The sequence below is a fragment of the Zonotrichia albicollis genome, chromosome 10 (assembly GCF_047830755.1).
Source record: "Zonotrichia albicollis isolate bZonAlb1 chromosome 10, bZonAlb1.hap1, whole genome shotgun sequence".
NCBI classification, from domain to species: Eukaryota; Metazoa; Chordata; class Aves; order Passeriformes; family Passerellidae; genus Zonotrichia; species Zonotrichia albicollis.
This window is the reverse complement of record NC_133828.1, coordinates 27295936-27323175: the sequence shown is the minus strand read 5'-3', so window position 1 is coordinate 27323175 and position 27240 is coordinate 27295936. Positions and strand designations below refer to the sequence as shown.

Genomic DNA, 27240 nt, shown 5'->3' with positions numbered 1-27240 from the left:
ATAAAGCATCTTTATTAATATATATGGGGAACAAGTAATAAAACAATAAGAACATGCTGTTGTGAGAAAGAGTATGGTATCTTGTTATGTTTTTCAGCAGTTTCTGTATATGTAGTCAGACTACACAGATTGATAAGATCTTTATCACTGTGTAAATTAGAAATTGTGCAAAAAATTTAAATCATTAACTCTGAAAATCTCTAAATTTTCACCTGAAACCCTTATCGCTGAGCATTTTATTGCTACAGTTCTATATCTTCAAAAATACGTGAACAAGTCAGAATTTTAATTCTACTTTTAATTCTACTTTTAATGATATTTGAATATAAACAGCCATTATTTTTGTTATTCCAAATTCCCTTCTATTACCGTAGTCTTTTAACTGATCAACACTGCTTTTTGACTAAGAATTTGACACATTTTTTTCCAGAGATTGACTTCTATATAATTCTGATTTGTTATATTAATTTTCGATTGTACAGCTTAGGATTACTCTCTGGAGTTCCTTTTACTTCTGCTAGCTAGCACCAATGGCTGTATTTGACTATATTCATATAAAATACTTAGACATATATATATATCAGCCCCGTGGTCCTCACGGGACTCACATCAGTTATCAAACTTTCAAACTTTTTAAAAGGTATATTAGCTTTGTTGAGGTACGTAATGTTCAACATACTGTTCCTATCTCATGAAGATATTATGGCCTCTGTAATACAGTTACAAAAGCAGCACAAATTATTTAATATGAGAAATTTGATAAGAGAAAGTATACCACAGTTTGCTTAATTGTTTTAGGATTCTGCAGGTGGACAAGAGCGTTGCCACGATAGTTGGTTTCCAGGCAGTAATTTGGTTTCTAACATGCGTCACTTCATTAATTATGTCCGAGTAAGAGTACCAGAAACTGCTCCTGAGGTGAAGAGAGAACCACCTGCAAGTACAAGTTCTGATGGTTTAGCTTCATCACAAGTAAGTGGATAAAATACCAGATTCTCTGGGTTAGTTTAAGTTATTGCCTGTGTTGGCATTTTTGTTAGTTTTGTTACTGTTTTTATGAGTTCCTTAGGATATTTTTCCTTCAGTTTTTTTCCTATATTTACTGATAGCGGAAATAGAAGTTATTTCCAATGATGCCTCCTTCCTAATGATGTATTTAATGACTTTTTTTGTCCTCAATCTACCAGAGTTCAAGGCGGAAGAGCCTCCAGAGAGAGGTAGATCTGTGTGCAGTTTGTTCTCCTAAGCCATTAACTAGCAATGTGCTTTAATTGTGCTCACCTTAACTTTCAGTGGAATCCTCTAATTTTCCTGAATTTCCTTTTAATTCATATTGCAAGGGCTCGTGCTTTTTTCATGTTCTTGACGGTAATGTTAGCTGGCAGACTTTGAAGCAATAAAACATTTTTAATATGTATTTGGAAAAAAAAGCTTCTTATCAAATATAAAATGCCGTTGATAGCTTACTGCTTGAGCTTTGTGTTTAGGCCTGTTTGATCTTGCCAAGATACTACTAACATTTAATAATGTAGAATAGTCTTAGCTTTCTTGAGTCTAGGTGAGTTTAACCTTATATTGAAAGGGCTTTTCAAATTATTAATAGCAATTTGTTGTTGTTGTTGTGAAACAAAGGAATACATAAATGGTGGGATCCTGAAAGATTTATGGCCAGTAGATGATACAATCTCTGGGTCAGTGTTGGTTTTGTATCTGTTGTATACAGCACTTCAGATTACTGTGTGCCAGATGTAGCAGAATACAGTGCATATTTCTTTTGCATGTTCATGTCAGAAAAATAGACAAAATCGAAAGTGGGGACATGGTATACATGGTACTGCAAGCAAGAGTAGTATAAGATAGTTCTAAATGGGCTCTGTCATTAAAGTAACTGCACTCCTATGCTCACATGCCCTGGATAGCAAGTTCTGGCAAATAGGCTTGTGTGGCTTCTGGATGCTACCTAATAAATCCAGAAAAAATGCACAATGTCCATGGGGATCTGTGGGCTCACCTGTATTCACCTGTGTGATGTAATGAGTTACATTGTGCAACAGCGCTCACTAGATTTGAATAAAGGCATTTAAATGACATAAAGATACTGAAGTTATTACCATTCTAGAAAAACTAAGGAAATATTACCTGGATAACAGAATTGTAAGTTAGACTAGAGTAGAACCAGTTGCTAGATTTTTCGGTATGGATATTTTCCTTTGGTACTTGGCTTTTTATGCAGTTGCATATAACACTTGTACAAAAATACAATATGCAGGTTTAGTATTTTGTTATCCTAATTTTCAATACATTTTGGGAGTGGAAAAGAATCTTTGTTTCATGCTTTTCTTCCTAGCTTCAAATATTTTTCATAGTTTTAGAAATGTGGGTTGTTTATACTTGTATTTTTGCAAATTAATCATGATAATTTTTTTCCCAAGAACTCAGGGACAGCTCAAGTGTTCAGTTTGGTGGCAGAACGTCGGAAGAAATTTCAGGAGATCATCAATCGGAACACCAGCGAGGCAAATCAGGTGGTTCGGCCCAAAACATCGATGAAATGGTCAGCACCTGGTGCAACTCCACAGTTAACCACAGCCATTCTAGAAGTCAAGGAGAGCATACTGTCTTTGCTGATTAAATTGCATCACAAACTCTCAGGAAAACAAAACTCTTACTATCCCCCGTGGCTGGATGATGTGGATGTTTTAATCCACCCAGAAATTCCGAGGTACTCGCATGGAGATGGAATGACAGCAGTAGAAAGAATTTTACTGAAAGCTGCTGTACAGAGCAGACTGAATAAACGTATCATTGAAGAGATATGCAGGAAGGTGACACCTCCTGTACCACCAAAAAAGATCAGTTCTGCAGAGAAGAAAACGTTGGATAAAGAAGAAAGGTAACTTTAATAACAAGATAAAGGAGCAGTAGAAGGACAGTGTGTGTTGTGCATCTATTGATTGATCTTTAGGATTTTGTATGAATTACATACTAAAAGAATGAGTCTGGAGGGTATGAGAGTCAGAGACTGACATTTGGGGGATGTCAGACTCAGCTGCAAAGAACTGGCTGGAGGGGGAAGAGACTGACACTTGGCTGGTGCAAAGGGCTGGAACATGGGATTTGAGGGCAGTGGACTGCATAGTGTTAGAAGGTTAGGGCATACAAAGTGGGGAATTCAGGTCAGAGTACTTACCTCAGTAACTGCAGTAGAGAGCACAGGCTGGAGTGAACAAGAAGACAGTTGAGCACAAAATACTAATCCAGTATTTTGAAGGGTTTATGTAACCAGCATATGTAGTTATGGTTCTAGAAATTTGCGTAGAAAAGTGCAGTCCTCTGACTCAGTAGGTTTCTGGATTACTTTTATTTTTCTGCTATTTTATTTCTTTGAAAATAAATTTTTCATTAAAATCTCTGATATGTCCAAAGCCTACACTCTACTGGAAAATAACACATAGGAATATGGCAAATAGATTTATGGCAAATATATTTGTATGCTACATACTTTACAAAGTAAAATTATTTTTGTCCTGCTTTATTTAATAGTTTAATTTTCAATGCTGTTCTTAATAGTGCTTTTAATGACCAAAATAGTCAGGGTTTAGCATGTAAAATTGCTAATCAGAAAGAGCCAGAATGAATAGCTGCTTTAGGTAAAACACAGCTACATTTTGGGCGCCTAATCATTAATGTGGCACTCAATAGTGCTAGGTTTATGTACAGGAGAAGCAGGGGCATGGGTGAAACAAGTAACTTTTCATATAGTAAAGGGGTAAGGTCATTCCTTTCCCTCTATAAAAAGATGTGATATTTTCAAGGATCTGTGGGAGGCCCACTAAGTTTTCAGTTAAGTTTGGGGACTAAAGCAATGGTAAAAGTGAATTTTTCCCTTTTTTTGTTGTTCTGAGTGATTATTATCATCTTCTCAAATTTATAATGGTATTGGTGGACTGATGAAGTTTATTGAAGGACAGTGTGATAACTGAAATGACTAAAGACAATGTAGAGTGACCATGTTCATAAAGCCAGGATGCAGTTTTTACCCTTTCAATTGTTTTAATTTTCCCCCCAATTCCAGTTTTGTGTCAGTGAAGACTGAGCAGACTGTGAACGTTAAGCAATCGCCTTTTTTAGCTTCAACATATAATGGCATCACTCAGGCAATGGATTGTTGCCATAGAAACTGAAATACAGGACTAGAAGCAAGCTTGAGCTGCTTGCAGTATTTTTTCAATTGCAGTGTCATATTCCCATGGGCCATCATGGAAAATTACTGAGCTGTACTGAATCTGTCAGAATTTGTTTATGTCTTCTTATTAAATGCATCTATTTACAGTCACTCTGCTTTTAGTTGAGGTGTTGAGAAATTTCCAGGGAGAAATAAATAAAATCAAGTCTAATGAATGCTCTGGTCTGATCCTCAGAATAATGAATCTTAGTGACTTCGTAAATAGAAGTTATTTTGAGAAATGGTGACTGTAAAATGTAGCAGACAAATGGGCAGAGATATTGGGGTCTTTCAGGTGCCTTTAAGAAAACAAACTAGAAGCTTTCACTTACAAACAAGTCCCCTCAGGATGACAGGTTACACTCTGAGAGCTGCTTTGGGCCTGTGCATGCCAGTTCCTGTGCAGGACACTGATAATCACACAGTGCTTGAGACTGAAGAGCACTCACCCATCAGGGTATCAGACACCAAGTGATATTTCTAAAGCCCATGTTAGTTATCTGAATCATCTCTGAGCACTGGAAAAAATGCATTGTAAATGCTAGCGCACAGAATTTGTAGCTATGATAGAACTTCTGTAGCTGCACTGGGGAGGTGCTGTGTAACCCCCTCAGCTGAGGACATTTTTTATGTGGTGAACAGCTATACTATAGGGCTTTTGTTTGGTTTTCTCACTTCCACATTCCCATTTCCTCTATTTGTAAACTCATGTCAAAGTAAGGAAAATTAATGTCTGTTTTCTTTATCGTTTTACATCCATCAATATTCCTGTACCCATTGCAGTATGTATTTGTGTAGGGAGTTATAGAGCTGGTCATACAGCCTTGGACAGGTCACTGAAACAGTTTAAACCGTAGAACAGACAAGAGTAAGCCTCTGGTGTTTTTCATTTATAAATCCAGAGCTGTGAACAATAAGGAGAAGTTAGTGAAGTCAGCTTGGCCTCAGGGAGATAAAGGCTTTAATCTGGATGCAATCTCAAGGTTCTTTAAATCCCAATATAATAGCTGTTGGTGGCCAGTATTTTGGGTGGAAGTGGGAGAGAAGGAACCACTGTGAGGAGGCTTAGCTGGAAAATAAATTATGCATAATTGTTTCCTCTGCCATCAAAAGCTTGATATCAAAAGGGAGCGAAGTAGGCTTTTATTATTGTTGTTATTATTAACTTGCAAATTTTGATTTCTCACAGAAGTACTAATTTTTGTACAAATGACATTGCTCTCTGGTTTTCATCCCATGTGGAACAGATAAAAAAAGTTTCAAGATTAAGGTATTGAGTTCCTTTTCTTGTGATGGTATGGCCTAATCTGTTAAAAGATCTTGTGGTGAACACCTTTGAAGGGTGTTTCAGGACAGGATTTTATCCAGTTTTTTTCAGACTCAAAAGAAAGTAACACTAATTTCTTTGAAAACTCTGCTTTAGAAAAGCAAAAGAATCCTTTTTTAGGCTTGGTAATTATCCCTTAATATCAACCTTCATTTGGAATGATGCTGTTTAAGGTGGTAATTGTAATCAGCTTGACATTTTCAAGGGGTTTTTTTGCTCCATGTTTATTTTTCCTCTTCCCCCTTCCTTCACACAGACGACAGAAGGCCAGAGAAAGGCAACAGAAACTGTTGGCTGAATTTGCCTCGAGGCAGAAAAGCTTCATGGAAACTGCCATGGATGTTGGTAAGGTTTTGTGTGGTTAACTGCTTGCTTTTATGCCTTTTCCCACATGTTAGTATTAAGGTTTCTACTCAGATGAAAAAACAAAGACACACACAGAAAGAACCCCAATCATCTAATCCAACAGGAAATCCTCCCTCAGATTCTGCTTTTGTATCCACTTGTTAACTTTACGCTTAGGGAGCCTAACTTTGATTATAGGACAGATATTGCTAAATATATAATTGCTAAAAAATAGATTAAATCTGTAGGACATAAATTTATTTCTAGTTTTTGTTAATATACAGTACATGAAATTATTAAATACGTTATATGTTTTAAAGTATTTACATTTAATATAAAATGTCCCCAAATTAGTTTGTCTTTTTAAGATTGCATTTTTCTTTAATCTGTAGTAATAAAATTTAATATTAGTAATAAAATGTAAGATTATTTCTCCATAGAGCCTCAAATTTCAACATGGTGAAAATTTTAGCTTTTAAATGTGTTTATGGATCTAAGGAAAACATAATTTTTTAGATCACCTCAGTTGCTATAAGTGATAATGTTGTATACTATTTCAAATACTGTCTTTACACACAATCGGGTCTTATTTTTCTTGAGGGTGAGTTCTCTCAGATTCTCCTGTGTAGAAGTGCATAATCCTCATTAGTTTGTGTTCAGCCGAGGAATGGAAAATATTTTTGTCATTTGGGTCACTTCAAAGAAAATTAGCACTTCTGAAAGATAAGTAAAAGCTGGAATCTTCCCAGACCTTCCATCAAGTATCATCTGCTGTGAAGTTTTGATTTGAATTTCAGCATTGGTTAGAAATATTTTGACAACAGTATTTGCTGAAAAAGTCTGTCTCTTGAAATTGTTAAATTCCCTTCAGTTCATAGGTTGCTGAGAAGATTGATTCATTTATACTTACTAAGGTTTTGGATAACTTAGCAAACTTAGATGGGGCTCTGAGCAACCTGCTCTAGTGGAAGATGTCCCTGCCCACAGCAGGAGGGTTGGAACTCCATGATCTTTAAGATTCTGTCCAAACCAAAATTATTAATATTCTATGAAATTAATCACTCTATATATGATGTTATGTTTGGAGGGTGTGCAATACTCTAATTTTCATCTGTGAACTTTGTATTGTAAGTCAACCTCACTAAATGGCAGCTGTTTGTTTGTAATCTAATTGTTGAAGTAAGGAAGAAGAACCTTGCAGTTCTCCTTATTAAAAATTAAGTTTTTGTATGGAAAGTAGCTGGAAACTTCAAATCTTCAGTCACTTATATTTTGAATTTATCATATCTCAACTTTGAAATTGATGGGATTTATATATGAAATCAGATCTGTATTGATATATCTACCTACCTACCTATTTATATATATGTATATGGATGTAAATGTACCTGTCAATAGCTATATAGCTATATTTGCATATATGCATAAATGTGTGTAATTCCTTCCATGCACAGATTTTATAAGCTGTGTACTGCTTTGATTTGTGGATGAATCATGGTAGCTAAATCAGTAAATTACATGGCATTTTTTTTGTGAAGGACTGTGAATACTTAGCTTTTAGTTAATTCATAATTAATTCTCAGGTAGGTAGACCTGGGCTTTATTTTTATGATTGTGCATTAAAAAGTTCTTGGGCATGCAAGATTTAAATCACTTACTTCTTAGTATTTAAAGAATTAGTAACTCCAGATGCCTCAATGTAAAATGTAGTGTTTACTGTCAGTTATACCAGATCATGCACAGCACTAGATAGAATCAGCTCAATGAACTACATTTTCATAAAGTTAATTCTTCATAAAGACATTTGGCAACAACTTAATAGAATTCCAGGCATTGTGTTAACTAATAATTACTTTGCTTTTCCACTAATTGTTTTCAGTGTCTTCTATGTTGTCATTCCATTTTCTGGCTTTGTTATGAAAATACACTGAAGTAGTACTGTAGTACAGTAGTAGCTTTTATGTTCTGACTGGCATTAGAATAACTCTCAGAAAGTAAGTTCATATACAATTACATAGTGCATGGGGTTTGTTTAAAAATCTAGATTAATTTTTGCCAGGAATATTTTCTTCAGTTTGTTGTATCTAGGTGGTTTGTTTGGCTGTGAATTCAATCTCTATATGATACAGAAAATGACTGAAAATGTTGCAGAAACTATTGTTATTGTAATTTTGAAGCACAAAACACAGTAAGAATTTTGAAACTAGTCTTTTTTGAATGATTCAATTCAAAACTACTCTTATGTAATTCATAGGTTTACCCTGAGTCATAGCCTAACAGTGCTGAAATAGCTGTTAGAAAGTGAAAAATCCATTCATACTAAAATCAGTAGGAATTCAGTCCCCTCTCAAACAAAGTCTGTTACCTGTTACTTTTCTTATAGATTGAAGCCCAGCAGTAGGTTTGTCTTATTCTGTTCACTTGTTGTAACAGTAATACTGTCAAAAATGCAGGGATGGTGAGGCCTCAGCTCCCTTGTTTTGTGACTGTTTCAGTTGGTGCCATTTGGGCAAATTTATATTATTATCACTGGTAAAATGGGAGAACTGTTGTATTGGTTTGGGGTATAGCACTTAAAAACTTCATAATACCTTCTATTGACAGTGTAGAAGATTGGAAATACTCTGTAAAGAAATGTGCCTAGGAAGAGATAGGAATAATGGAGAATAGCCAAAGCTTAAAGGTTTTATTATTATAACCCATATACTTCTTAGTTTCTAAAGTGTTTAATAAAGTGCACAGAGGCACAGTTAATCCCCTGAGGTATTGCTCTTTGATTGTTGGGATGCTGCAATGAAACATGGCTTAAAAGGAAGTTACCTAATTACGTGTTAATTATTCAATATTAAATGTGTCTCATTTTTCTAGTAGAATTTCTTTATTTGAATTGATATAGACAAAATAATCTGAGATTCTGAAAATAAAGGTTGGCATTTTCTTTCACATAGTTACTGTAGAAAAAAATCCAATTATGTAGCACTTTCCATTTGTGCCCCCTGTTACTTTCTATTTATATTCTGTGACATCTGCAGAACTGCATTGCCATTCAAGCTTGCCTGGAAGTAATTAGGTGAAATTTAGAAACAGTTATGTTAATGAACTAGGATAGAACAGCATCCACTGTGCTGTCTTTAGCTGTTTGACTGCAGGATAAACAAAAAAGGAAAAAAATAAACCAAGCAAAGTGTTCTAAAAACAGCAGATAGAGCTCTTAATGTGTCTGGGGGACTGTCCAGAGAGTCAAAAGTGTGGTGTTGGTTTCAGCTCCAGATGTCTTCCTGCTCCTGGTTATAGCTCCTGGTTACAGCTCCTCTGAGCTTCACCAGCACTGCCCCAGGGTGAGACCATGGTTTATCTTGTCATGTGGAACTCTGTGCAAGAAATTTTAAAAATATTTCATAACCTTGCGACTTGATAAGAACAAAACTAAAACACTCAGTTCTAGCTTAATAGTAGCCTTTAACAAATTACAGTTATATTTGTGAAGATATGTCTGTCTGAATTTTATAAAAACAAAATGTGATCTGTTCCAGGCAAGCTGCTGAACTACTTATCACACTGAAAAATTGTAAATTGGTTAAGTTGTTAATTATAAATGCTAAGATTGATTTCTTCAATAGTTTTCATGTCTCTGAAGTGGCTGATGTAATTTTTAGACTTTTTTAATGCATCCTCATAAGTATGCAGATGATATTTTCTGTCTTTCTTGCAATGTGTGTCTTAGCAGGACGCCATTTTGTCCTTCATGAAACATTTCTTAGTTAGACTTAAAAAGAAGCTCAGAGTCTTAATGCAAGGTGACATATATTTCCTAACACTCAATCTTCTGAACCCAGATAGAAAAATAAATTAGGTACTGATCTCTTGAGAATGTATATGCTGGGTCAGGGCAAAGAATATTAGCATACTAATGGTTGCTCTGATACCCAGGGGCCTCTTTGACACAATGTGTGCAGCAGGACAAATGTTGACTACAGTCAGTGGAGATTGTGAACTATATGTACTGTGTTTACAAAGCCCTTTTGGTTTGGGGGCTTTGCTAGGTGGAGGAAATAACAGAATGCATCCTTAGCTCTGGAGAGTGGAAATGAAATTAAATTCATTTTAATGCATTCTGCAGTACATCAATGTGCTGGTTGTTAGCAGATTGATCAGTAATTTGTTAGGAGGTAGGAAGTGCTATGTTTTTGTAGCTTTGTGTCTCTACTTCTGTTGGTACAAAACTAAACAAAGAGCTTAATTATTAACTTTTTAAAAACTCTTGGGAGCTACAGGGTTTGGCTCTTCCCTGGATTTCTGTCACAGTTTAAATTTGTCCATCCTCCTTCAGTGTTCTAAGGTTCATATTTATTCAGATTTGTGAAATAATTCCTAAGGACAAAGAAAAATTCCAGAACCCACTGAAAGGGGATGAGGTAAACTACAACATAAGACAAAATCTCATGACAGAAACCTCGTGAACTGATAGCAGTACCATGTGTCTTACCTTGCCTTTTTCCTTGGCTCCTTCTTTACACACTGCCATCGTTAGGGCAAGTCTGTGAAACAATTAGGTTAAGTCTTTGGAGCTAGTTGAAGTGAGTAATTGGGGTTTATCAGAGTCCATTCAAAAGAAGTGAGGGGTTTTGTTTGGTTACAGTTTTTCTGGTATGCCTACTTATTTGAGATTTAAATTTCTTGCCAATATCCCTTTGTTTTCTTTTACTAGCTCAGGTGCAAATTACTTTATTAGGAAATCTTCCTTGGTGCTAGTACCTTACTTTCCTTGGAATTTTATTATTTGCCAGAATAGCCTAGCTACATCCCCGTCTAAGTACTTGTGAAGGAAGCATGCACTTAATCATTGAGTTCTAAAATTAAATTAGCCTGATTTTTATGTGCCTGTTCCCCATAGGCAATAAAAGTATAGATTGCATGTATTGAACCGATTTTAAACACCTTTTAAATCCTAAGTTCTGGGTTTTTTTTTTCTCAAGTTAAACAGGCAATTTGTGATGAATTAATGGTATTTTGTAAATTAAATATTGACAGATTATGATGACTTTCATTGAATTGCTCTAAATCAGATTGATACATTGTATTCTCTTTCTACACTTCTGAAAAATATTGAATGGTTGCATATTTTCTGTTGCATTGACAATATTTTAGAAAAGTAGGGAAAAGAAAGCTGGAACTCTAGTCCTTGCCATTTCTTGCATTTGATACATAGGTGTACGTGATTGTGCATTACACAATTATGAGGTGTTGTTCAATATAAAATATAGCACTTAGTGTTTGCTTCCTCCCTTCTCTGCTACCATTTGCTTCTAAATCTCCTGGATGTTTTGGACATTTGCAATTGATGCATTGTGCTTTTTATTTCACTGTACAGCTGGCTGCCACTAGATGGTGACAGACATGTGTACAATATTAACAACTGCACATCAGTGAAGATCAGGGCTCATTTTCATACGACCCTCAATAACTGACTAGGAAATCAGTGCTTACTAGAACAGTGTAATTTTGATTTAGCCCTGTGAGCAAGAGCATTGCATGGAGCTTTTTATAGCAAAGAAATATTCTGCCTGGCACCCAACATGCCTCTCCTTATGGCAGCAGCCTCCTGTGCCAAGCTTGTAGTAGACTTTCAGAAGACAGCAGTTCTCCTAAAAACAATTCTGCATGAGGACTGTTGCTGTACTCAAGGTTTTGGATTCTTTATTCAGTACTTCAGGCTACTTAATCAGAGGGATAAAGGGTATGGTTGAAGTTAGGGAGGAAGTGTTTTTCTTCCGAAAAATTTTGTTCTGGGAAAGACACAAAGAACCCACATATTCTAGGTAAGAGGCTGACTGTATGTGTTTCTGAGCAGCCAGGAGTGGATCATTAGTTCTATGGTGCTTTTCTTTCATATCAATAAGGAATTCCTCACTTTGATTGTAACATAACATAAAATGGTTTGCCCTGAAATGAACACCACCAATTGTCATGTGATCAAAGCTGTGTGAAGTGCAGTGGCTTTGGTACTTCAGAGCTGGGCCTTAGCCTTGAACATTTCTGTGCACCTAGGAAGGAGCAATGTGGACCATGAAGAAGACAGAGTCATTTTTCCTTCCAATGGTTGCTTCAGTCAGCTAATCTGGTTTTACTAGAGAGTCATATTGTTGTCCTTCATCTCTCTATGTTCAAAGTTTTCAGTATATCTAATGAGATAGAAGTTAGATCTCTCTTTTATAGAAGTTTTTAAGAGATCAAGTTTAATATGAAACTCAAATAAAGCATTTAATTCCACGGCGAGTAATTTTGCCTATTGAAAAAACATGTACTTCATTTTGTAGGTGTCTTTCTTGGAAGCAGAAAGGTTTGTTTCAAGTAACTGACAATATTTTAGTTGTAGATAAACTAGAGAAAGTTTATCTAGTTTCTCTACTGAAATTATTTTGTAGTTTTTTCATCACTACCTCAATGCAGATGGGTTGGACGTCCTTAGATGGAAATCCTCAATTGGATTTCTTTACTTCTGTTGAATATAAATTTTCTTATTTGGTTTTAGAATCACCAGATGCTGACATTGCCATGGAGGTAGCAACATCCGAACAGCATGTTTCTGAGGCAATATATGACTGTGTTATTTGTGGACAAAGTGGCCCTTCTACTGAAGACAGACCTACAGGGCTAGTTGTACTATTACAGGCATCCTCAGGTATGAATGTGTGGCTTGTGGGAAAAACAGTGTTTCTGCAGCTTTTAGCATGTATGCATAAATGCTGTTGTGTCTCATTAAGTCTGGGAGCACTGGGTTTCCTATTTTTTTTATTGTGGATGGTCCTCTATGAGACACATAAGGAACTTTTAAAAAGTTTGGGGAAAGAACAAATTGTTTAATTCCTTCTTGCTTTCTATTAGCTTTTGCAAATGCAGAAGTACATTACAGACCTGCAGGAAAATCAGTCCTGGAAGGAAAAGGAAATTAAACAGCCATCAGTGTATCTGCATGTAGATACGAATGTTAGAGGATATAGGTGTTTGTGTGTATGTGTATATATATATGTATATATATATTATGTACAAGTGCAAAAGAACAACTTTCAGTCTTTAGATTCTTTAGTAAGTTTTTACTTTTTAACATCAACAAGGCACATTATAGCTGCAAACCAAACTGGCCTGATTGTTGTGTGAGTTGTCCAGGCTGTTGTTACCCTGTGTGTTCCCTCCCCGTGGCAGTGCTGGGGCAGTGCCGCAATAGCACGGAGCCGAGGAGGCTCCCCACGAGTGAGGAGGAGCAGATCTATCCCTGGGACACCTGCGCCGCGCTGCACGACGTCAGGCTGACAACGCTGCAGCGCTACTTCAAAGATGTAAGCATTGCCTGGCACTAGGCTGGCACCTAACCACAACTGTGTGGAAAATAGAAATGAAAGTGCAACTTTGAACTCTCCTAGTTTCATGTCTACATTTAGCAAGCGCTTTTTCATGTTGCAGTCATTCTCAAGTGTTTACATTTGATAGACTCCTTATTTTTAGTTTCTGACTTCCTCCCATTATATTTTTGTCAGTAGGCATCTAGTGTATCTACAGCTACACAGTCATTAAACAGCCACACAGATACTCTCTAGAAGAAGGTATTTCACACTCCAGTGTGACCACACAATTGAAATGTGGGTTCACTGTCTAAGCAAACACCAGTTTTCTTGTAGCCATTCAGACAACCCAGTCAAGGAATTGCTCTTAATCAGGTAAAAGTATTTTGGAAGTGCAGAGTAAGTGGAAAGAGTTGTTTTAATCTGTAACAGGTTTCTGAGCACTACAGAGAAGGGGAGTAAGAGTGGATGGGAAGGAGAAACCAGTAGAATGCATCCTCTTTTACTGAATCCTCAACTCTGCACAACATCTGAAATTCAGTTTTACGTTAATTGATAGTAGAGGTCTGCTTTGCAGTTCTGTTAGCTGTTCCAAACAGTTTTACACCACTTCACAAAGCCAAGTTACAGCTTTTCACATTTAATTTTGAGAACCAGTTCTTGTTGCCTAGCAGGGCATATTCAATTGTAGACCTTAGTGACTTCCCTTGCTATTGCCTAAAAGAGCTATGTAAGATAATACACAACTGCTCTGAGAAATCATTTTCAGGGAGAATAATATGGAACCTGTGATCCTAAATTAGCTTCTGTTGACTAGTCTTAGGTGAGATGCCAGCTTTTCAGTGTATCTAACTAAATAATGAGCCTTTAGAAGCTTAAAGATTGTCTTTAAAATGGAAAAACTGGCAATTTTTATTCTAACATAGTTGCTAGCTTTTTCATAATCACATCCACAGATAATTAAAATTTGCCAACTGCAGCCAAGCTCGCTTATGTAGATTAATGTAGAGTAAAATTCATAATTGTTTCGATACAGTCCTAAAAATTGGTCAATTTTTTCAGAAAGCATCTTTTTCTAAGGAAAATATCATGCATTTCCTTGCTAGAAAGTGAAATTCTGAAAGACCTAAGCAAAAAGTTGGATATTCTGCGAGAGAATTTTTTGTAAATTTGCCAGATGTGATTGTTTCTTCAGATCATTATTTTCTGGAAAAAAATAGCAGTGGGGTGACTTTTTTGGACTTGAGGGCTGTAAGTGCAGTCTTCCAATAAGGCCAATGTTTTTAAAACAAACCTACTATACAGCCGAGCTCCCTAAACAAGTATTTGTTCTCTTTTCCAATTATGATGAGTTATATATGATGCTGTTCAACAACTCATTAAAACCCATAAGTGTTTACAATTAATTTTAATAAGAGATTGTGGTTTAATTATATAACTATGGTATTGTTATCTTGGTTATCTACAAAACTGAATGAAATGTGTTGGAACAGTATATTGCCCTTGTAAATGGGACCACTTCTGCTATTGGAACAGCTGTGGGAGTTAGACCCACCTTCATGCAGTAATACAAGAAATTCATTAAAGCAGTTGTCTTAACTGACAAGAACTGCAGAAGTTTAACTATTGGAAAGAATAGCATAAGAGCTGCCATGTCAGCAGCATAAATAAACACTTTTTATAAATTCTTTTTTTCTTTATTTCCTCAGGATATCTTTAATTCGGTAGCATGCAAATAGAAATCTGTCCATCTTGTAAATCTTGATGTTTTAATAAATACTTTTATAGCTTTATATATTATAGTTGTTTTTTTTCTTCCTGTTGTTGCTTTGATTTAGAGTTCCTGCCTACAAGCAGTGTCAATAGGCTGGGAAGGAGGTGTTTATGTACAAACCTGTGGTCACACTTTACACATAGATTGTCACAAATCTTACATGGAATCCTTACGGGTAAGTAGAACTGAGGCTCATAGTTGATTATTTGGATCTGAACTGCTTTTACTGAAGTCAGTTGGATTTATGCTGTTTAAATCAATTCAATCCCACATTTTGTATGTCTGTACAGAATAGTTCCATTATGTTTTGAGAACTTAATCTCTTATGGCACCTTGACATTATTAACAAAAGTACTTTGTTTTCTGTTATTCTGATGTATCAGAAGAAATCTCGTGCAAAATTAACCAGCACAAAAAAATAAAGACTAAGTGATGACTTCTTGTTTCATATGAATCTGCATTTTTGTTCAAGATTGCTTTAGAGGATATTTCTTTGGGTTTTGGGTTTGGTGTGTCTTTTGGTGAGGTTTTGTTTGTTTGGAGGGAGATGGTTGGTGGAGGAGGGTGTTTGTGGTTTTTGTTAGTTTGTTTTTCCGGTTTAGGATTTTTTTGTAATTTTTGTTGATTTCTTTTTATTTTGAGAAAGACTGTGAGCAATTTCTTGTATTTTTAGTATCAGCATTGCTCCTACTGTGTGAAACTTAACCTCTAAAGAAACTAGAAGGTGTGCCAACTTGGATCCCATGATGAATTCTTTTCCATATTAATTTCAATTTGCTTGCAGCAGTAATTGTATCATCGAGATAAATATAAAATAACACAAAAATCACATAAAGAATACAGCAGCAAAATCTGGACTTGCATGGTAGAGTCTCACTTTACAGAATTTTGGAAAGGTGATTTTTTGCACCATGTAAGTTCTGAAGTCATTTTTTTGGTGGATTCTCTATTAAACTTGAAACAAACTGTTACTCCATGTAATTGTATTCTTGAAGATTCTGGATTATTTAAGTGAACTTCTGATCCTAGCATGTTTTACTAATACATAGATGAGTGCATAATAATTTTGACTATTTACTACCATTTTTAGGACTGAGATAATTTATACAGACCTGTATTCATCTGGATAAAACATTTATTTTTACATAATACAGTTAGATACCAACATGGGAAACCACAGAGGCAATTCATGAAGCTGAAGCAAGATTTCTTGCCAGTTTACAGGAGCACTGAGGATATGTCCTCAGTTTCCAAATGTGTACTTCTGTGCCCATTCTTTCATCCTTCATGTGATAGAAGAAATAATCAGGGTTCTTTTCATGCTGCCTGCCAATGGCTATCTGATTAGGCTTTTTTCAGCCTGTACTTGGAGTCTCAAACTTCATGGGAATTGTCAGAAAGAGACAACACAATTGAAATCTTGGAAATACTCCATTGAAGACTTTCTACTTTATTATGGGGATATTGTTGACAATGGAGAATGCTTAAAAATCAGAAAAATTGAGTTGGAGAATTGTAAGAAAGTCTCTAGTAGCTAAGACCTTTGTCAGTAAAGTGGGTAACTATTCTAATTATTCTTTCTTTACAATTTGAGGTCTTAGACTTAGTTTTTTTCAGTATACACCTGAAATACCAAGCTAAAAACCAATAATCATTCACAAATTTCAGCTCCATCTCTTTTATTTCCTTTTAGAATGACCAAGTCCTCCAGGGTTTTTCAGTGGACAAAGGAGAATTTACCTGTCCCCTGTGTAGGCAGTTTGCCAACAGCGTTCTTCCTTGTTATCCTGGAAACAACATGGAAAGAAGCCTTTGGCAAAGTCACAGTAACAAGTGTTTGCAAGATCTTGTGCAAGAGGTGGAAGAGCTTCAAGAACAGCTGGGAACTTTCCCAGTAAGCATCAGTGTAAGGCAGAAAGATCCTTGTTAATTTGCCTCTACCTTTCAGTTTTTATATTATATTGCATTTGTGATCTCTTAGAATCCTGGCAACCTCGGAAAGTTCGTTTTCTTCTGATATTGAAGGCAACATACTATTGTTTTCTTATCAAGAAACTCAGAGCATTTGCTGCATTACCTACTAAAAATAAACAGTTGAAAGCTGTGACAAAATGTGATTAATATAATTTTTTATTTGGTACATTTTCAACTTTCTCCATAGTAATTTACATAGAACAAAATCATGTACTATAAAATATGTTTGTAATTTTCATGCAGTGAAAAAACAGCAATAGTCTCATAACTGGAAGCTATTTAAACTATGTCTCTTAAGAACTTTGTAAGGTATGGATTATTCATTTTACAGAAAGAGCAATTTGCAGATGCTCATATTTTACAAAGCTTCGGAAGGTCCTCTGAATGACAAAATAAATTATATTAAATTTTGTTACCTTCAAATCTCAATGCTCTGTGTTTTTGTGTACCTGTACAGTGCAAATATACTTTAAAATAGCACAAGTACTGAGGTTCTTAAACTTAGGAGATGGAAAAATCAGTTATGTTTTCATATTCAGAGCAAATCAAAATAACTATCCAAAATATCCTGACACTTCTGTGAATGCACACTTTTTCATAACCTGCAAATGTGTTTTACAAATATGAAAGCGCTCTGCTTTATAATCAGCTACTGCATTTCTTCAGGTAAAATTAACTAATCTTCTTGTGTGTCTTTGTTCATAGTCTGAAACCAATCTCAGTAAAGAAATGGAATCTGTAATGAAAGATATAAAAAGTACTACACAGAAGAAATATACAGATTATAGTAAGACTCCTGGATCACCTGACAATGATTTCCTGTTTATGTATTCTGTAGCCAGGTGGGTATGTTTTCTTTTTATATTTTTTCTTTTGTATTTCTCACTAATGATATTAGTCACTAGATAGCTTTCTTCTTTAAAAAAAAGGCATTTAAAAATATTTCATCCTCTCCAAAAAGGAATTTTTGCATACTCAGTACATCAAGGTTACATTTTCTGAATTTCATTTACAAGCATTATGCAAGATGAATCTCCCGGTTCATTTTTGCTATGTGTAGCAGTGGCACAAAACCCAGAGAAATTTGTCCTATGCTTATTTAGTTTTCTTCTTAATTCAAGGTTTTGCTTTCCATAAATCAAAATTTTATGTTGCATTTCTTGTTTGGCTTTCATTTCCTAAATTGTCAAATCGACTTTATCTGTCTTCTACAGAATGAGATTTTTTCTGTATCACTGCCATATTGCTAGTTTTTTAAATCACAAGGTGTTTTTTATCTCTCTGTCACACATTAGTTTTATTTACTTAAAAGAAGATCACAGAAGGAGCTTTTTTATTAGATCAGTAACAAGGAATTTCTCTTCATATAGTCTTTAGACTTCTAAAAACTGTCAAAACCAGCAGTGTTTTTTTGGTGATGTTTGATTGTAGTTTTAGAGCTGTCAGTGTCACGTACACTCTCCAAGAAAATCAGCCCCTCCTTCTATACCATTCATGTTAAGGTCGTCTGGATGGTTAATCTATTCAGAGTTACTGTAATACCAGGTTTTCCCATAAGAACTTGATGTACTTACTAAGCAAATAATTTTCTAAACTCTGGCTTAGTGAGTCCTGCAGGGAAGTGCTGACTGCAGAGAAACTGCAAGCATAGAAGTGATGCCATTGAGTAGCGTTTTTTTATTGCAGTTTCATAAACTCTCATTGCTGAGTGTCTTTAATTGCAGTGGAAATATTCAAGGCTTGGCTCAGCAGGACTCTGAGGTTCCACTCAGCAGGACTCTGTAAGGTTCTGCTTTTCACAGGAGGTTAGGCCATCTAATCTCTAGAATTCTCCTCCAACTTGGATTATTGTATTATTCTGTTAAAATAAATACTATCTGTATTCTTTCAGAGTATTTTAACTGATGCAGAAGAGCTATGAAATTCTATACATAGCAAGTTAAAGGATTATTCTCTATTTTTAAGTGGTATATGCTAGACAAGAATAAGTAATGTTGGGATTTTAGCAATTACATGTTTGATCAATACAATCAAATACCCTTCCAAAAATACAAAGGACTCAAAATTATTATTTCACGTATCAAAGTATGATTACTTATAACCATGACTTGACAGCCATTTAAGATACAAAAATGGTGTTAAAATACCTTCCTGGGTGCAATGTCATATAACTGTTAAAATGCTAGCTAAACTTATTTTAAATGTATCTATGTGTTGCTTTTATATTTACACACAGAGCTCAGAATTTGTCTTCATTAAAAGAGTTAAAAATACCTCAAACCAGAGCCGCTTTTCTTGGCTGCTTGCGCTGCTGGAGAGAGAAATCTTGGTTGACCACTAAGATTAGGATATGTCACTTGTACTCCTTGTGACCTCTTCCTGTTAGGGTCAGACTTGTGTCACCAATTTTCCATTTATACAGTTTGAGGAATTTCAGGTGCTGGATCCAGCCTTCTGTGTTGTTACTATAACTCGTAAGATCACTTAGGAGGGAACCTGGCAGATCAGCTTCAGGGTGGTTGACTTGTCTGGCTTTTCAGTGCAGCAATCCGGATTTACATGCTTCTACTACTTGATAATTGCATAAGAACTACAGGGTTAAAAAAATTAAACTTTAAAAAAGATATTTTAATATAGCTTTACAGTTTGTATTTATGGAAATAAATCTGTACATCATCTTCCAAACTGGAAGAGTTTGCTTTGTATGATTTTATTATGTATTTCATTTTAAGTAATCAAACAATGGACTATCCACAATTAAAATTACATACTGAAGTAATTTTACTTTCTGTAAATGATTCCTGTCATTCTACCTGTTTCTTCCTTATTTCCATCCAGAGTTTTTCTTGAGGTAATGATACCCTTGTGTTCCTTACCAACCAGTAACCTTTGAGCATTTCTAGCTCTAGGTGTTTTGAAGCATTTAACTGTTTTTGGTCAGACCATCTACAGCTGTTTCACAGTTTTTCCTGATATTTAACCTTTGCTTAGATGAGTGTTTGAATACAATGCAATTTGAATACAATTAGATTTTTATTAATTCCATATATTTTCATGTGAATGAAACACTCTTAATCTTCTTATAAGTCATGTTCCATTTTCAATCAGAAAATGACATCATCTGCTGTCCTAAAAGATACTGGTTTACAGCTGAATGCCAGCTTTGCAGTGGATTACTGCATGCTGGAATGGGAATGTGAAACAATACGTAGCCAGTTGCTGCAGGTTATTCTTTCTCCTTCAGGAAAAAGGAACTTACTTTTCTTCATTTTTGCTTACCCAGGTATATGTCACCGGTAGCAGAGTATAAAAATTACAAAAGAACTCTTTACCACCTAGTGGGAGGGCTAGCTGCTGCCTGCTTTCCTAGCAAAAGAGGCATTCTGGGTCTGGCATCCTGATTTGCATACTCAGCTGCAACAGCAGCTCCTTGGCTACCTCCTGCTTTTCCAAGAGTCATATCTTGTTACATTTGGACCCTTTTCATGCATTTCTCCTTGTCTGTGCTGACACTTATGAGATGAGTGTAGGTGTCATTCCCAAATCATGTGTGCCTAGCTTTAATTTTAATAGTTCTGCATTCAAAGCATTGAAGACTCTGATTTGTGGTGATGTCTTGGAGGATTGTTTATGTATTGCACAGCAGTAGGTTTCATGCTTTTATTGGCTGTGCAAACAAACCTTTTGGCTTTTCTGTCAGCTATGTATAGACAAATGTAAGAGCCATGTGTTCTTTCCTTCTGAGTCTGTGACTCAGTATCTGGGGTTTTTCCTTGTATGTGTTGTGTTTGTAAATTGAAGTGAGAAAAATGATAGTCCCAATAGGAAGAGCAAGTCCATCCAAATATATTCCCTTTCTGGAAAGGACATTGCATTTTTACTTCCCCCTACTCTGTCGTGTATGAATTCCCAGAAATATGAAATCACCCTTCCCACCCCCAGTACGTTCCTTTGACAGAAGCTCCCAGGAAGGGATGAAGTAGGTCTGCTTTTAATCAGGAGTCAGGACAGCTGAGAGAAATCCATTTTCTCAGGGCTTTTTCTGTGAGTGAGGAGGATAAAGGCAGTGTCCTACACAATGTTTTGCTGCAATGAATGACGCTGAGATTTCTAGATAGGAAAAGAAGACACTTATATAGATTTTCTTTCTCATTCTCTATCCTTTATGTTGAGGATTCTGAGATAGCAGAGGATTCTTTCAGAGACCACTCTGTGTTCCACACTTCTATCAGATGCCCCCAGTTTTTCTTCATTACTTTTCTTCAGTAAAGGGCAGAGGATACACAAATCTTCAAGGCAGAAGGAAGTTCAAATTAGGGAGGAGATACACTGATCTCCTTCAAAAATGTTTGAGGTCTGTACCTGATGTAGGATATTTTCTGGAGGATCAGTGTTCATTTTCACAGAAGATGCTTTTTCTACTCTGCATTTTTATGCCAAGTTACAGATATGTTTTCAAAGAGCCTTGTTGAAGGAAAAGGTTAATACTTACATTTCCAAGAAAGCTGAGCTATAGGGTGCTGCCTTTGAGGGCTGAGGACAATGAAGAAGTGTGGGAGGTGAGAGCTGGTATGGTGTATGTGAACAGAGTATGTGATTACAAAAATCACTTTCCTTACACTCCTTACACTAAAAAGTACTATATGACACCTCATATGTAACAGCAAGAGGTATTTTTCAGAATTGTCCCTGAGGTTTTTTTTGTGAAATGGCACATATGCTTTGGTGAAAGGGAAATTTTGAATTGGAGATCTAGAAAATTATTCTTAAACATTCAGGTAGTCTTTTGATTTAAATCTTAATTATATTCATTTTAATGGAAGACTGTCATTGGTTTTGTTCTACAAATTAGTTATCAGAATGTTCATAGAAATAAAACATCCTGATTTCCTTCATATTCCCATGATGAACCAGCACATGCTGATCTACAGCTGCTATTTTGTCCACTAATGTGAAATCCCTGTCCCTGCTTGCTTGCTGGTAGATTTTCAGAAGTTCAGTGAGCACTGCAAATCGCCTGAAGAGTGGAAAATTCCCCTGTCACACAGATGCCCTTATCAGCAGCAACCAGATGGAGCTCTGAGCAGGCACATTATCAATGTTAAATTGCCTTTTCTGAGTAGAGAGGATTAAAGCATTCCTTCAGAAATGGATGGCATAAGCTGCAAACTTAGGGATAGGAATATTCAGAAATGTTGCTATTTTAAAAACAGAGGAAAATATCTTAACAAACACTGCATATCAAAATGTATTATTCTTTCAAGTTGATGAAGCTGAAATTCTTGAAAATATTTAGTTTTGAATAAAAATCCTCTAGTTTCTTCTTAAATGGTGGGGGAGGGGTGTTCTTAGCTTGGATATGTTATGTGCCTAAAATTCTAGAATAGATTTTAATATGGATTCAGTCACATTATATCAAACCTAAAATTGTTTCATTTCTCATTAAAGGACAAAATATGTTTAGAAAGAGATTTGCAGTTTGGATTGAATTAGCAAAACAACACTTCAGAATAATAGAATAATATTTCTTTAATTTTTAAATGCTATGTTGACTTACTGAAACAGGCTCTCAGAGAATATAACATAAATTGTTTGCTTCAAATCTTGAGAGTAAAAGATGCAGCACTGAAATATCCAATTCCAAAATTAAACAAAATTATGAAATTTGGCCTAAACAATTGGTGCCTAAGTATCAGATTACAGTAATGCTGAGAAACAAAGCATCAGTGAGGCATGCAGAGGTTCAGTGACACAACTACTGGTTCATACTAATGAGCTGCAGTGAATAGCATTTCATTCAGAATTAACCTCCAAGGCTTTTATTAACTAACTTATCTATAAAGGGCAGTGCTTTAATTATAATTTAGACTGTATTCATATTTAGTTGATGCCATATCCATTGTACTCTCTGATTGTCTGAAGTGAAACAAAAGCTTTGCCAATGGAGAGAACGCTTTTTAGATATATATGAGTGACTGAAAGTTAGCCAATCTGTATGTTGTCTTTCCAGATTTGCACATAAATTCCCTTATAATGCTGTGTGTGCATACAGAAGAAAGACACAGAATTAACACTTTTTAATTTTTCTCTCACAACTCAGTATAGTACTGTGTTGATATAGTACTTAAAACCATATATGACGATATCTTAATAAAGTTTGTTTTGTTCTGAGCTGTATTTTGGCAGTATGTCACACTGAAGATTAGTTCACAGTATTATTTTATTTAGTGTATGCTGGGAGTTTGTCATGATTCATTTGTGTCTGTAGAAGCATGAATAATGTTGTTCCGTTCAATACTGTTATGTTTTTCTTACAGAACAAACTTGGAACTTGAGCTGGTCCACCGAGGAGGAAATTTGTGTTCAGGAGGTGCAAGCACAGCTGGGAAAAGATCATGTTTAAGTAAGTTCCATGTTATTAAATGCAGTATAAATTATTAGAATATTGACTAAAGATGTCTGTTTTTTTCTGGTATTTTCTAAATTACATCAACTTTTTCCTTCTAAAACCAATTTTTTTTCTGCCATAAGGATTCTTTGATTTTTTGTTTCTGTTAGAGAAATCTGAAAAATAATTTGCACAAATTCTTCATTAGAGCTGTTCATGTCTCGTGAGTACAATTATCTAGAAATCTATTGTCATACTATGCATGTAATATTTTTTAACAAGTTTGCATTTTTGTGAGTAACACCAGTAGTATATTAAGGGTGAAGCAGGAAAGCTTTGTTTCACCCTGGTTGTTGCTAGCAATAGGAAAGAAGTTTGTTTTCTGAATGCTAATGTAGCTCATGACTTGGTGTCATACTTAGAAATATGCAGCTACAACATCCCATGTCTTTAATTTGTCTGGTTCTTCCACAAAGTATTTCAAATTTTCTTTCATAGAAACTTTCAAATTTTGTTGTTCTAAAATCTTTAGTTATTGTCAAATAAAGCAATTTCTTGCTGCCAGAAGTGGTTTTTTCTTAAAAGAAAATATTTTAATCTTTTATTGGAATATTAACAGTTACAAGTGGACATTTTCTTTTGTCAGGAAAAACTGGAAAGCCTGCCAGAATACTGCTACTGCTACTAATGCTTATTTAAGTCAAGCTTATGTAGCAATAGCAGCAGATTTCGTGGGAAAAAAGAAAGCTTAGGCCCATCCCTGTCTTTTGGTACACAATTTCCGGGGGATGCTTTCCTCATCCTTTGAGGTGACAAGCTACCCAAGAAATCTCACCAGGTTGTCACTGTGCTGTCCACATTCCCTCTAGGACAAAAGTCTTCTGTTGCTGCCCAACTAATTCCATTTGTACGTTGTTAATTTAAAAAGTAAATTAAATTAACAATGTACTGCACATTGTCCTTCCCCACCATCATTATCCCCTTTCTCAGCCGACCAAAGTACCTGAAAAGTGCAGGTGTTAAAAGAACGTCTCTAGATCATTGTGTGCAAATTTACTCAGCCAGGGTTCTGCAGATACCACTCTGTAGTAGTCTTGTAACAACTGTGAAGTTTGGTGATTAGATATTGTGGGGAATGGAATATATTGTCCAGGTCAGCTGTTACAGCAGCAAAGATCAGGGAAGACGGTGGGAACAAATAGGTCAAGAGCTGTTTAAGTAGATTGCACTGTGAGGGCAGCTACTCTTGGGAAGTAAAATTAAGAATGATTAATGTAGCTCTTAGTATTGCTGACCAAGTGTTTGTGAGAAGAATGGTGAAGAAAATTTGCCTGCAAAATTGCCATTTTAAGGCTTAAAGTTTTGTATGTGTGTGCAATAAAAAATGCATAGTATCCTATTATTTTTTACTTAAAAATCAAGTCCTGTTTGAAGGAATACATTACAGTTTTAGAGTCTATGGCCTTGCAAATTCTCAGGAGTTTAGGGAAAATTATGATATATAACAACTGTGCAAGTCTTATTTCTCTGTTTTATAAAGTGTAATAGACCTGTTTGTCTTCATTGTTCCATATTTACCAAACAGGGTCACAACACAGCATTAAGGCTGAATAATTGTGATTTCTCTGTACAGTTTTTATATAAGGCCTTGAGCAACCTGGTCTAATGGAACATGGCAGGGTCTGGGGGATGGGGGCTAGATGCTCTGTAAGGTCCATTCCAAGCCTAAGCATTCTCTAATTCTGTGACCTCTCTTTAACTTATGTAGATGTTTTTCTTTGCTATTCGTACTCTGGTAATCTTGCACTAGTTGATGAACAGTTCTACAACATTTTAAAGCTACATATTAATGAATTTATAATCTTCCTTTTTAACTTTGAAATAGTACTTTTCTTTCTGTCTGTCTAGTCTCTTCTTTTTTGTTTGTTTGTTTTGGTTTGGTTTTTTGTTTGTTTTTCCTTTTTCTCCTTTCTGAGAAGGATAGGATTAGGGTTTTGGGTAAAGATTAAATATTTTATCCTCTTGTTCTCTGGCTTCAGTTTCTCTGTAAATGAGCTCCTTATCCTTATGCTTCCCACAAACAGCAGTCTGGCATTGCACCATCAACTGCGTTAATTGGAAAGGACATTATTTACAACTGGACATCAAAAAATTATTTAAGAGTTGTTTAATTTCTTCTTAAGTAGGACATCTAGAACCTTTGTAACTTCTGGAAATGGCTCTAAACATTGAGAAACAGGATTGCTTCATGGGAATTGTTTTGGTTTGTTTGTTTTGGTTTTCTTTTTGTCATTCATTTGAAGCATTTATCTTGATTGTGTTGTATCAGTTTTATCAGTGTTTTTAGTGTTTTTATGAGCATAGAAACTCATTGTTTCTCTTCAGGATTCTTCTGTATAAAATTTTTCAACCATGTTGAAAGTAATGGGTGTCTCCATTTTATGAATATGGACAGTGACACTTGGAGCAACTTAGTATTTCCTGTTAGGAGAAAAACCCAATTCTTTTAGGATTTTCAAGATGAGTTGCAGCTGTCTCTTTCCTATAATTGGTGATGTGAATATGGTTGCAAAGAGTCCTATGCAGCTCTCTGCAGCCACTGAAAATAAAGATAATAAAATAAGTTTTTAGGAAAGCCTCACTACAGCGGGTTTCTGTCATTGATTGGGCTTTTTGGTGTTGCAGGATTTGGTTTTTTGGATTTTTTGCTTGGTTTGGAGTTTTTTTCAGTTAGGAGCTGTCAGTCTGCAGACCCTTGGTGCCCATTTGTGCTAACTTGGAAAAAGCAGTTTTTGTCACCAGCAGATCATCTTAAGTATTTTCTAAAACTCTTGGTCTGCCACTAATATGTAGTGTGGGAGAAGCAAGGATAGGTACTGTTAGAATTCTGTTGCTAAAGTTGATGTCATACACTGGTGAGTTTGGTATAGAGGGTAATTAGCTGCTCCATCAGCAATTAAGACTTAGTGAAGATGTAAGAGATTTTGTAAAGACTATCCAGTCTTAATGCCTTAATAGGCTTTTGCTGACCTTCATGGTTTTTTACTGATTCAAGTCTACTGGATCAGTGATGAATGGGAAGATGTTGTCAGCAGGTCTTTGTAGCTGCTGTTGCTAAGTGGACTATGTAAATCTCTACCAGGAGAAAAATATTTCTCAATCTCCTTATTGACAATCAAGTCCCATCTGGCTGTATCAACTGGTTTTAGTTATAATCTACATTCTTCTTGATAGTCCCAGGAAACTATGGGAGAAGAAAGGGGAAGAATCCCTAGTCTGGTAAGATCTTCACAGTTGAGACAAGGATGTTTTCAATTCCACCTGCAGTGAACTGCCGTGATGTTTTCACGTTGTAAATATGAATACTAACTTAGGGAATGTAAAAAGGGAAATCTGGATCAAGACAAAAAATTCCATGACAGCAGTATATGTCCTAAAATAAAGAGAGGGGGTATAAACACATTATCTAGACTGTTGCAAGCAAGGCAAAGGCAGCTCATTCCATTGTTTGTTTTCATTATGACAGCACATTGCTCTACATTGTGGAATTGGAGTGAATAACAGAAAACATCATCTGATTTGAACTCTGGTCATTTGAGAGTTTACTTTACCAGTCAAGAGACCAGAAAAAAACATGTAGGAAAAAAGGCAGCAAAACTTACACAGAAATTTGGGATCAGCTCAGCAAAGATCAAACCAAGATTACAAGACCAAAACTTAAATCTGAACTCAACTTCCCGAATTGCTAATTTTTGTCAATAGAGCACAGCGTTTTTAGAATTTCTATCATTCATCTATCAAATTGTTGTCTTTTTATGTCTTGAATTTAGTCATCTTTTGTGCTGTGCATATCACACTAAAACTGAA

General features: G+C 35.6%; 1 protein-coding gene across 4 annotated transcripts in view; it reads left to right on the top strand.

The window, feature by feature from the left end:
- The window catches only part of UBR3 (ubiquitin protein ligase E3 component n-recognin 3), a 97318-nt gene that overhangs the window by 43292 nt on the left and 26786 nt on the right, over window positions 1–27240 (top strand). The window contains exons 22-31 of one of the 4 annotated variants that reach the window (XM_074548512.1): window positions 799–972; window positions 1188–1217; window positions 2433–2893; window positions 5809–5897; window positions 12430–12579; window positions 13101–13234; window positions 15076–15186; window positions 16705–16905; window positions 17691–17827; window positions 23303–23388. In XM_074548512.1, the coding sequence (XP_074404613.1) occupies window positions 799–972; window positions 1188–1217; window positions 2433–2893; window positions 5809–5897; window positions 12430–12579; window positions 13101–13234; window positions 15076–15186; window positions 16705–16905; window positions 17691–17827; window positions 23303–23388 (1573 nt within the window). Of the gene's footprint in view, window positions 1–798; window positions 973–1187; window positions 1218–2432; window positions 2894–5808; window positions 5898–12429; window positions 12580–13100; window positions 13235–15075; window positions 15187–16704; window positions 16918–17690; window positions 17828–23302; window positions 23389–27240 lie in introns of all 4 variants that reach the window. The other 3 variants (XM_074548511.1, XM_074548513.1, XM_074548514.1) reach the window with 3 other exon arrangements.